At 36.5% G+C, this 12220-nt stretch overlaps 1 protein-coding gene across 1 annotated transcript; it reads right to left on the minus strand.

The window, feature by feature from the left end:
- Positions 1 to 3826: 3826 nt before the first annotated feature.
- LOC126799600 (aluminum-activated malate transporter 8) lies at positions 3827 to 6213 on the minus strand. Its single transcript, XM_050526839.1, has 6 exons — positions 5793 to 6213; positions 5534 to 5674; positions 5073 to 5345; positions 4869 to 4981; positions 4558 to 4701; positions 3827 to 4426 (listed from the first exon to the last, which is right to left on the minus strand). The coding sequence occupies exons 1-6, from the start codon at positions 6091 to 6093 to the stop codon at positions 3899 to 3901; spliced, it is 1500 nt and encodes a 499-aa protein (XP_050382796.1). The 5' UTR covers positions 6094 to 6213; the 3' UTR covers positions 3827 to 3898.
- Between the last annotated feature and the right edge of the window lie 6007 nt (positions 6214 to 12220).

The following is a 12220-nucleotide window of genomic DNA, read 5'->3' on the forward strand; positions in this document are numbered from 1 at the left end:
GCAATGGCACGAAATCGAAATGTGCGCTCCAGTGGAATAATATGAGTTCGTACAACTCCAGACAAACCAGTTTACAGTAAGATCGATCCAAAAACAAGCATGGGTGTGACAAGAAAGGTTGAATCACCTGATTCACCTCTATAAAGAAAACCCAGGAATGAGTGTATGGCTACACCCTTTTTTTGCTCGACGTGTGGTGCACATGCACCCCATTAACTATTTGAAATCTACATTGAGCTGCTGAAGTGAGTTCATCGAATTAAAAAGTACATTTAAGCGACTTAAAATGGTACTAACCCATTTTCGTCATGTGATTCCCATTTCCTATATGGTGAACAATGACTCTTGCGTATGAAGAAAAGCTGAAGTACTAGAGTTTTCTGGGGACAGTTTCATTTAGTATTGAATCTACCTCGTCAAGTTTGTTAAGAACAAATATATACTTATATTTAGATCCAATGGTTTATAATGCTGGTGAAAGAAACGTCGTCATTGGTTGAAATGATCGTAGAATGTCTTGAAGAATGAAGAGGATCGACCTATTCTCAGTACCTGGGTTTTTACTTTGAGTTTTTTTCACCAACAGTCCCTCAATTCTGGTGTACCTACCAATGTGATATCTCAACTCTTAATCGTACCAATGTGATACCCAGACTCTAGTATTGCTATCATTGAAGTACTTCCGTTAGTTTTTTTCAACTTTTCCATTATCTTGGTGACGTGGTAAGTACGTGAGGCCCACAAAGAGGGTTAAAAGACAAAATTAACCTCATCTGAGAGGAGCAATGTTTTTCCCGCCCTTTACCTTGAGAAAGACACCCAACAATTCCAATTTTGGCGCCAATTTCCCCCCCTACTCCTTAATTTGTGTCTCTTATCTAAACTAAAGAACTACCGCCAACCAGTCGATCACAATCTGATAAAACCTAGATCAATCTCATTTTCTATTTTTACCCTAACACTTGTTAAACTAACATAATAAATATAGAAATTTATATGGAACATCTTATGAGATTGTGGAAATGAGATGTTCCATATGAATTTCTATATTTCTTCTGTTAGTTTAACAAGTGCTAGGGTAAAAATAGAAAATGAGATTAATCTAGGTTTTATCAGATTGTGGTCGACTGGTTGGCGGTAGTTCTTTAGTTTAGATAAGAGACACAAATTAAGGAGTAGGGAGTGAAAATTGGCGCCAAAATTGGAATTGTTGGGTGTCTTTCTCAAGGTAAAGGTCGGGAAAAACATTGCTCCTCTCAGATAGGGTTAATTTTTTCTTTTAACCCTCTTTGTGGGCCTCACGTACTTGACACGTCACCAAGATAACGGAAAAGTTGAAAAAAACTGACGGAAGTACTTCAATGATAGCAATACTAGAGTCTGGGTATCACATTGGTACGATTAAGAGTTGAGGTATCACATTGGTAGGTACACCAGAGTTGATGGACTGTTGGTGAAAAAAACTCTTTTACTTTTAACAGAAATGCCTATCATATGATCATCATCAAAGAATGTTCTCATTTAAAATTGTAGTGGTGGAGAAGGCCTCCCACATCACCACCGCACGTTATTGGCTCCTATGAATCCTGACCTATGTTCATGGGGTGCTATTAAAATAAATCCCCTTTCTGGGTTCCTTGCGAGAAAGACAAGGAAAAAAGTAAAAAACCAAAACCCTTTCTGGGTTCTTAATATTACATAAAGCTTATTAGTGACATTAGCATGTTTTTTTTTTTTTAACTCCAATGTGGTTTGTCAGTTTCAGCTATGGGATTGCAGTTAGTCACTTAGTCAGTGAGTGCTATATTAACAGGGACAAAAAAGAAGAACCAGTTGGATCATCTCTGAGCACTGATCAGATTATTCTCTTCTGCAATGCCATAGGAAAGTTCAGCTTTCTATATTATGACTTTTAGCTGTCGGATTGCAGCCATTGCTTTCCTCTGCTACCTATGTATATATTATACTAACACAAGTCAATCACATGTAAAACCGTAAGCCCCTAGTATATTTTGGATTAGTTCTCTCTTTTCCCTTTTACTTGTTTATATGACTCTGTTTCCCTTTTGTTGGCTAGCTATTTTAGTTCTTGTAATGGGTAATATTCTATGTGATCTGTCATCTGTACGTAGGGGAGTATCTTCACCAATATATGCAATTTGTCTTTAGGCCTTTTCCTGATGAGGAATAAAGCATGGAGTTCATAGGTGGATGAGTCTCTGTCTTTATCTAACTTCCCAGATTTGCCAATATTAGTTGCAAAATGTTAAGCAAGTTGCAGAGAGGGAAAAGGAATTGAACAAATTAAATTGAAATAGTTAGGGCAAATACATATGTAGTACTGAAAGAAAACCTTTAAAATCTTTCTAGTGATCACTGACGATAAATAGATCCTGCTTAAGGAATCTTATGTAGCTAGTGAGTGAAGGCAATATTTATAAAAGGATATGATTTTGTATTATTCCATTAACAAACTTTATTCATCCCTCTTATCTCGAGTTGATATGAATATTTGCATAACTAGCAATTTCATTATTGCATTGATTTAGTGTACGTCTTGTTCCATAAAAAAGACTAGAACTCAGCATGCATGAAAGGAGCTATATATAGTCTAGGAAGCCCGGAATCGTGCATCACCCACATTTCCCGCCTCCGAAGCGGAACCACTTCGGAAACGTCCGGAAACGTGTTTTCAGAAAAATGTGTTTTGGAAACGCAAGTTTCCAAAAAAAAGAAGGTTTTTTCTGTTTTTTTTAAATGAAGGGCTAGACCTACATTCATCGAGTCAAATGACTTATTTCGACATATTTTTGACCTCCCAACCCAAACATGCAACCTAATATATAGTGGATTCTCCAACCCAAACTGATAAGTTAATTAACTTGATAATAAAACATGCATGTACGTTGGATCATTCAAAAGAAAATAGGATGCCTTGAATGTATACCCTCAATTTTTTAAAGGAGAAGTAGGTACAATACCAACTTGCATGGAAGTGGAAAACAACTAATGCTTCTCCAACAATCTGAAAATCTCATAAAATACTTGTTCTGATTAGACTACTGAAAACGTTTCCTAACCCACAAAGTATACATATACTTTAAAACACTTGATACACTTGGGTAATTAGTATTAGCCTCATAGAACCTGGTTTGCTGCCAAGTGCTTATCGAATTCAATGGCCAATCAAGTTTAGTCTTAAATTGCCAAGTTAAGAGCCAAATGATCCTTTGCCGAAATAAAGGGGAGCCAGTTAATCAGAGGTGGTTAGCACCAACCCTCCCAATTTTGTTTGCGTGCTCGTAGCCTATATGTTTTGACTTGCATTAGTAATCTACATATTAGAACCTTCATATGTTTGTCCGATAAATAATAATCATATCCCTAAAAAGATCAAAAAATGAATATTCAGGAAACATCCAAATGTTTAACAGAAGAGCGAGAGCTAGTGTCTTGAGTGGAAGGAGAGATCCAGCACACCTCTAATTTTGAATCTTCTAGCCTACAGGGCCTAGGTTTCATAGCTCGACATGAAAACAAAAAAGTAATGACATATTCAACTTTTTTTTTAACCTCTCTCGCTTGACTATTTGAACCGTGGCATTCGGAACAATATTAGCCCACCTTTCTACAAGTAGGAACTACACAGTTGAGGCAGAACAATTATGCTTCATCCTGTTTTTTGTCCAAATAACTCTACTAATTACGTAGTGGCAGAATTTGTTATATCATGGATCGGAATATGTAAAGTGAGGAAGGCTTTTTTTTTTTTAATGTCTCTGGCCTCCCCAACAAATCCAGATCTAATTTTGAAATAAGATTAAGCAGAATTGGCAATTATACTCAATTAGATAAAGTACACTAGTTGAGTATTCAATTGATCTCCACCAAATCACTTCTAAGAGTGACAGATATTGGCACTTCTTTGATCGCTTGCGTTTGGACCTTCTGGTGGGGCCTGGTGAGAATTTTTATCATTTTCTTGAGATCCCGTGTTCATTTCATGATCTACTGTAATTACGACATGGGAACTATCATCACCATCATCCAGCAGTACAGGGTTTATGATTCCTTTGTGAAGTAGTTGTGGCTTAATCTCTGGCGATACGTCTCTGAAATCAGCTAATTGAGAAAGCTCATAAACTGACATGGAAATTTTCTCAACACACGCGACAATCTCAACTAATATTGTAGCAATTGTGGCAGCTGGTATGATTGCAAGGATGTCCGCATCTTCCAGTGATGCAGCTTTCAGTGCAATGCGAAGTTCTTCTACTGCATTTTTAGAGTTTTCCAAATGCTGACAGGCAGATTTTGGATTCTTCATGGTTTTAATTGCTGTTCCTACAGCTTTTAGGGCCTTGCCTGACTCGGTACTCATCGTTATGCATGAGGCTCCGATTATTTGTATAAATTCTTGTGGCACCTGTAAGAATTATGAAATAAATTACTGATCACGAAATCAATGGAAGTAGATCAAATAGCTCAATATATTCGTTACAATGGTGTATGGTAAGAATTGTGCTAGAAAACCATAATAATGATTTGATATGTTACCTGTACATCTGAGTGGATGTGGCCATTTAGAGTTTCAATCTGATAAGCACATTGTCTGACAAGGGCTCCAACCTTCAAATATTGCTTCCATGGATGACGAAATTTGAAGCGTCCATGTCCGGGTTCCCATCTTGCAAAATTTGCCTGCACATATACATTCGATATTGAGCATATTCATATAGGTTTTTAGCATATTCAGTAGTTGTTCTTTTGTAAACTAATGGGTAGTTAGCCTAGTGATGTTAGTGGCTTACATGCCAAGGTGATATTTGACGGAATCACTGAAAGATGTATACTTAATATGTACTCACCCAGGTTTCTTCAGTGGCTTTTGTGTTGAGGGCACTTTTATATCCCTCATCTTTTGTGACCTTGGTAGACTTTCCATCCTTGGGTAGTTGAAAATATTCACATCCTCCAATTCCTATAATGATTATAATTATTAGTATTTAAACTTCAGACATGTTAATTAAACCAGTTTTGTAAACGGTATGATGTTTATAGGTAACATTTACCTTCAAGGTAGTTTGCAAGCTTGTCTATGTTGGATGCTATGAGATTATGTAAATCTTCACCAGCCCATACTGGACATACGAAAATTGCTATGATTATGCAGGTTCCTCCACCTAGTAAGATTGTATATAGTCTTTGATCGGCCATCTCCAAGAGCTCCTCAACCCGATAGCCCGATACAGCTACCAGACTAAATGTGAGTATGAATATCAACACCCCATAATCGTATCTCGCTTTGATCTTTGGGAAGAACCTCGAAAATGTAGATGCTGCAGCTGCAACCATGTAAAATACAGTTAAAAATAAGTATATAGTGCTTCTTAGTAATTATAATTTTCTTAGCCAAGATGAGTCTTAAGCTTTTTTTGTTGTTGGTGCAAATGATTCTTAAGCTTTGAAGATGAGTTATCATCATTGTTTTTTTTATGGGTGAGTAAATATATATATATATATATATATGTACCTAGTAGGAAGACAAGGACACCTAATATGATGGGTTCTCCTTGCTCTCCGAAAAGACTAGCCAAGTGTTTTGCTCCAATTCCTAGAGCACCGGCAAGTAATGTTGCAAAGCTTCTGTTCAAACCCTTGCTGAGTGTTGCACCTGCACAAAAAGAGAAGAAAAATAAGTACATTTGTTAATTAATTATTAAAATAAAATTGTTTCCATACATATCTTAAATATTTGTTGCCTACTTTATTTATTTTTTGGAAGTACTAACCTGCAGTGAATTCAAACACTACTACCACTGTTAGAACCGCCCACATTCCTACAACCCCAAGACCATCATAAAGGGCTCTCCAATAATACACTAAGGATACCAATGTGAGAGCCATAGCCACTTTCAGGGAGTGAATGACTCTTCTCGGGTCATCTTTTCCTAGCTTGATAGTGTTATTTGCAACTTTGGTAACCTTGTTTTTGAACTTTACCGGCAAGGCCTTAACCCATGACCAAGCACGTTCAAAAACCCCGGCCTTCCGATGTTCACCTCCAGCTACTTGATCATTGATTTTCTCCATGGCCGGCTTTAGCAACTGAAAATGCTAAAGCTTTCTGCTTCCTTTCTGGGTTCTGAGCTAGTACTTTGGAAAGAGAGGAGAATGGAAGAGAAATGAAGGAGCTAGCTACAAGCTGCTTGATGAGTTGTATTGTTTTACGTTCGATAGATCTCTTGGTGAGTTTGGTTGGCTCTCTCGGGCTTCAATTTATAGGGAGATAATTTGTAAGTGAAAAATATTTTATTGGATACACGTCTTTGTGTCTCTTGTAGGACGAGAGGCACAGATTCTCCATGAGAAAGTAAAAGGAGAGAGCTTCAATAAATGGCGTAGCCGACTAGGCTTTTACTTGGATCTGACGAGTATTATTATAGTAAGAAGGATAAAATACTACTCCATAGTATAAATGGTCTACTGTTGATGTTGTAATTTTAGATTTGTTTTTAGGCTTACACTTAATTACACATTTCATGTGAATTGTGTTAAATTGTAATTTTTCTTAACTTATGTAAAAGAAATTTAATGAAGCTCTTTCGTTAACCAAAAAAAAAAAAACATAAATGGTCTACTGTTTATTAATGTTCATAGCTATTCCACTAAGTCAGCTCCCACTTGTCGCACAAGTAAAAGCCTAGTGGTTAAAAATCCTACAGCTTTTGATCAAGTTGTTATATGTGTGGCCTGTGGAGATCTTTAGTAGTTTCCATGCGAATGAACCTGGCTAAATAATATAACATTATTAACATACACACACTCTCTCTGGGAAAAAGAATTTTTGTACGTAACAGCGTGATAGGGACAGGGACTGTATCCCACTGTTCAAATAGATCAGCTTCCCTGACCTAATTGTTCAGAGTTAAAACTCAGATAGCGGACTCATTTTCAAGATAGTCAGCAATTAAAGAGAAATTTTCACAATTAGGTCAAAATTAAATTCTCACATAACAATTACACAAATCTTACAGTTGACAATATCGCTATGTTGACAATCTCACATAATAATTATTTTCATCGCGTGTGCCATTACAATTTTTTTTTGAAGAGACACCTTCGTTTAATAAGACTAAGAAGTTGGATTTCATTTTATCAAGTCAATAAAGCTTAGGGTTTGCAGCTCACGAAGAAAATAACAATAATAGGAACAAAAGTGAAAACGGGAATATATTTATCGATCAATGCCCTTATTACACTTGTCTAAAGGCAATGTTATCCAATGTTGTTCTAGGAATTATGATACATATATCAGAGAGGAAAAATTATTATATGTACCCGGTACATAGTCTACATGAAATGCCCTTTTAATGTTATTAGTTCATTTTTTACTATATTTGTTTCTAATTGGTTACTTATATTTAAATAATATTTTCCTATATCACCGCTTGTATATTTACCACATCATGAAGTATTATGATTGGCTAGGTACATCACATGACAGTATCACATGGTGTTCCAGATACACAGAATAATTACTCATCAGAGAGATTAGTTAAGAAGCGCTTAAGCATTTGGAGAATTTGGGTGTAAGAAAGTAAAAACAAACTACTGCACGAGATGAAATATTTACAATATGCCAACAATTCTTTAGAAGCATAGCTCGATTAAAATCAAACAGATTTTCCAGCCCTAAACAAAGAGAATGGATGTGGTGATCGTTATTTTTTTAATTCTTTTTCAAAAGAGGATCTAATTAAGGTTTCGCACCTACTGTACTTCTTTGTCGTGACTTGAACTCAGGACTTAATAACTTACTTTCTAGCCTCTACGTAATGATGTTCTTACCACTTGAGCTACTGATCATTAAACATTTTTCTAACACAAAATTTTACACTGCATGTAATTTTTTATTCTGGTCTAGGGATTCCTTAAAAAGAGGTTCTCCTCTGGTTGCTTGTAATAATTGTTGTCTTTCGTTGTATCATGTTGTTACACCCTTAAGTGTTGTATGCACTATGTGCGTAGGCAAGGTTCACTCTTGCACCAAGCCAAGCACGCACGACAAGAAAGCACAAAGCCAAGTATACACAGACCAAGTCAAACTTAGAGCCAAGCTGCAAGCAAGGCATGACGCAGGCAGATGCATGACTGTGTAGGGAGATTAGCCTCACCAACAGGACCGTTGCAGTAATATTAGCCTCGTCAGCCCAGATGCAGGACTGTGCAGGGATATTAGCCTCGCTAGCAGGCAGTTGCAGAATGCAGGCAGATTAGCCTCGTCAGCAGGCATTTTAGCCTCGTCAGCAGGCAGTTACATGGAGTTGCAGATAGGCAGTTGCAAAGTAGTTTTGGGATGAGTTGGCAAGAAAAGTTACATTCTTGGTGGTTATCCTAGGTAGTTACCTAAGTAGTGAGGGTTGTCCACTACATACTAGAATAATGGCATACATGACAAGTGTCATAGGCAGTTAAGGGAAGTTTCATTTTCCATGTAATGTGGGTATTTAAGAAAGTAGGAACTCTAGCATGAGACTTGGAGAAGTTCTAGTGAACATTGTCAAAATCATTGTTAATCTATGTATGTTTGCTTTGTTTAGTGAAAAAGAAAAGCTATTTCCCCAACATACTCGTGCATGTTCATAAACTAGACTTATCCCACATATAGATCATTAGGTGAAAGGGAAACACTTGAGTGATCGAGAGAAGTACTATCAAAAGTACTTAGTGAGTTGGGATTTGGGGGATCTCACACCTATCGAGTAGGATAAAAGAGCGCGGCCTCGCTTACAATAGGGTTGAACTAGGAGTTTGTGGACGTCCTAGCGCCATCACGGAGCCCCTTGACACCGTCGATGTCAAGACCTAAGTAACGAAAAATTCCGCTGCGTACTTAAAGCCCGTGACACATGCCATCATGGAGGTTTAGGGCTGAAAATTTGTTTAATCGAGCTATGCTTCTAAAGAATTGTTGGCATATTGTAAATATTTCATCTCCTGCAGTAGTTTTTCTACGAGACCAGTTTTTCTCTAGTGATATGGAATTCCTAAATTATTATCATTGGTCCTCGGTTTGGCCTGATTTTAATAAATTTTGGCACACATTATATTTGAAGTTGTATTGGTTGGTAGGTAATAATAATATAAGCATTGACTTATATGAGTGTTGACTTTTGCTCATATAACTGGCTGGGGGGATCCTATTCTAAATCTTCACCCCCTCTCTGCAGTCTCCCGGTCCATCATGCCAGCAAAAGGTTAATTAGTGGTGCTATAAAACATAAGCAGTGGTCATTGCCTCCATTGCTTTTCTTCTTTCCAAACATTGTTGGCAAAATTCGTGGTTTTCAGTTACCGTAATTGGATATTGTTATGGATCGATCAGGTAGTTTGGTATGTTGTCAGGTGGAGCAAGTGCAACCCCGTAAAAGTTTAGTGGCTTGGAAAGTTTTTCAAGGTAGAATGTTTACTAATGATGTTAAGCATAGGCATGTCACTATATATGTTCTAAATGTTCTTTTTGTGGTACGTAAGGAGAGACAGTCTTTCATCTTTTCCTCGATTGTCATGTAACAAAAACATTTTGGACGTGGCTTGCTTCTTTTTTTCTGGTTCATATTCCACCAGATACTTTTATATTTGACCTGATTTTCTCATGCTTTAACTGGCAACATGGGCTGTAGTACGAGATTGTTATGGCCGGAGTTTTCCATTTTGCAATGCCTTTTGGTGCTTAGTCCTTAGAATCTTAGATCGATTACCAAACAAAAAGAAGAGTCATTTGATATAAATTATCTTTACAAATTGCTCACTATCGACCCATTTTTTCATTGACTCTCAATTTTGCACTTTGAAATTGTCCAAATCGCTCAAATTTATCCGAATTTCTCATATGAGAGAAGGTTTCTCTCAACAGTTGGAACTTTGTTGTGTTTTTCTCCCTTTAAGAAATTGGTTTAGGATGCGTTTGATGTTTCTCACTTTGTTCTTATTTCCAGCTTCGTGATTAAAGAGGGAAAGTATCCATTTCAAACAGCGACAAGCGTGGCCCGTAGACCAACTGTACCGATATTGTCCCAACTTAGCCACCTCACAGGTGTTGAGTTTTAATCACAAAAAGCCTCGGTACAATTGGTTATTATCCATCCACTTATAAGCTTTATTTTCTTTGTCACTTCTTAGATGTGGGATCTCTCATCTCCAACATCATATTCACAAACCTAACACTCATTGATATTGGTCATTAATTAAGCCTTCTTTTTTCGCATTGCTTAATTAAGCTTTGCCACATGTGGTGTTCACCAAGCTTTATTTTTCCTTTTTATTAAGCCTTTTTCGTTCTATTATTTATGAAATTGTGCTTCTATTCAAGACCCTAAAATAATCGGATAAAGAAAAAAAGTTCCTATAAGGGGCGTAATTTTCTTTTCTCACATGGCTTAAAATTTATCAGGAAAAAAAGAAAAATTACAGTAAAACCCCTATAAACAAAATAATGTCGGGACCGGAAAAAATTATTATTTTAGTGAGATTATTATATTATCAATAGATGAACGAGCAAATTAAAAAAATAGTACAATCTCCTATTATAAATTGAAAAAAGATTACCGCTTATATTTCCATTATAAAAAATTCATCTCATTTAACTGAAAATTAGAAAATAGTCAACAATATTTAAACAAAATTAGAAAATAGTCATTTTTTAATATTTTCACGATTATTTTGTCATTTCTTACACAATTTTTCTTCTTCTAATTCCGGCCATAACTTTACCGTACGGCGATAAATTGAAAGATCTCTCTCTCATCTTTTATTTGATACCATACTTATTTCGAACCGACCACCGTACAAGGTGCAACAACCATCGCAAAGGGTTACCGCCTTCCATAGTGGTACTCTAAGCTATTCCGGCAAAACCAGAGCTCAAGACACCCTAATTCTAGCTATTCTTTTCATTTTAAGCATACTCATAGCAATATCCTTTGAATTTTAACATAATTTCGCTTATTTAGACATTTCTCTTAGCATGTCACACTTCCTATCACACTACTTGGTACAGAACAATGTTTAACGTTTCAGGTTTAGGGTTTAGCGTTTAGCATTTAACCCTAGACCCTAAACTCTAAACCCTAGAGGGTTTAGGATTTAGGGTTTAGTGTTACACTACCTGTAACATACTAATTTCCACACTACTTATCACAATGTTTTCTGTGACTATGTTGTGTTAAGAAGAAATACGAAAGAAGAAAGAAGGAAGAAGAATAAGAAGAAGAATAATAACAATGACTTGAAATAACGAGCATTTATCTACTATTATGTGATCTTGAACTTTTCAAATCAACTTATACGATCTAAATATCGACATTAATGTTGTCTTATAAATTACAACCAGTCACACTACCAATCACATCACTAATTACACTACTAGCCACACTACTAGTCACACAAAACATTCGTCAGCTACACTATCAGTCACACTACCAATCACACAAACATTATTTTGTAACGGGTAGTGTGACAGATAGTATGACATGCAAATTACACTTGTAGCTGTGACGAGTTATGTGAGGGATAGTGTGACAAGTAAACTAATTGTCACAATATCAACCACATTATCTGTCCAACTAACTTTGTTCTGTGACGGGTACTGTGACAACCAGTGTGATATGTAGTGTGATTCTTGACAACAAAGAGGTAGGAGATCTAAGCGGTCTCAAAAAACTTTAGCAGCGGTGAGGGGTTTGAGTCCGGCAAACAAAGCCAACAATAATAGGAAAATAAAAGCCAACAACATAATCTCACATAAAATGGAAAAAGCAAAAGAACTAAACTGCTCTCTTCCTAATTATATACACAATGAGAGACAAATACTAGAGCTATGTGCTTAGTTCCTCTTGATTCTCCAAAAACCCCAAATATACAAGAACCAGCCCAAGTGCTACTAAGCCTAATTAATCCTAACCAAAGCTTCAACCTTTAAACAAACCTAACACATGCACGATTTGATTTGCACCTCCAAGTGTCTGCAATCACACATGGCCAAGATCGAGACAGATCTAAATATCTCATATTCTTCTTCATCTTCTTCTCTTCATTTCCTCACCTTTTCTTTCTTCATAAAAATCCAAACATTGGGTCCTTTAAATCTCATTGGATTTGCGTCAAGGATTTTGATGTGAGTATGCGCATCAGAGCTTTTTTGTAACCATAGGTCTCG

This window comes from Argentina anserina, chromosome 6 (genome assembly GCF_933775445.1).
Source record: "Argentina anserina chromosome 6, drPotAnse1.1, whole genome shotgun sequence".
Taxonomy (NCBI): domain Eukaryota; kingdom Viridiplantae; phylum Streptophyta; class Magnoliopsida; order Rosales; family Rosaceae; genus Argentina; species Argentina anserina.

Excerpts from the sequence above, each read along its gene's own strand:
- LOC126799600 (XM_050526839.1), bottom strand. The coding sequence starts at position 6,093 with ATGGAGAAAATCAATGATCAAGTAGCTGGAGGTGAACATCGGAAGGCC. Across the intron at positions 4,702-4,868 it reads AAGCCACTGAAGAAACCTGG|GCAAATTTTGCAAGATGGGA; the intron begins GTGAGTACATAT and ends GTATATGTGCAG. Across the intron at positions 4,427-4,557 it reads ACATCCACTCAGATGTACAG|GTGCCACAAGAATTTATACA; the intron begins GTAACATATCAA and ends TAATTCTTACAG.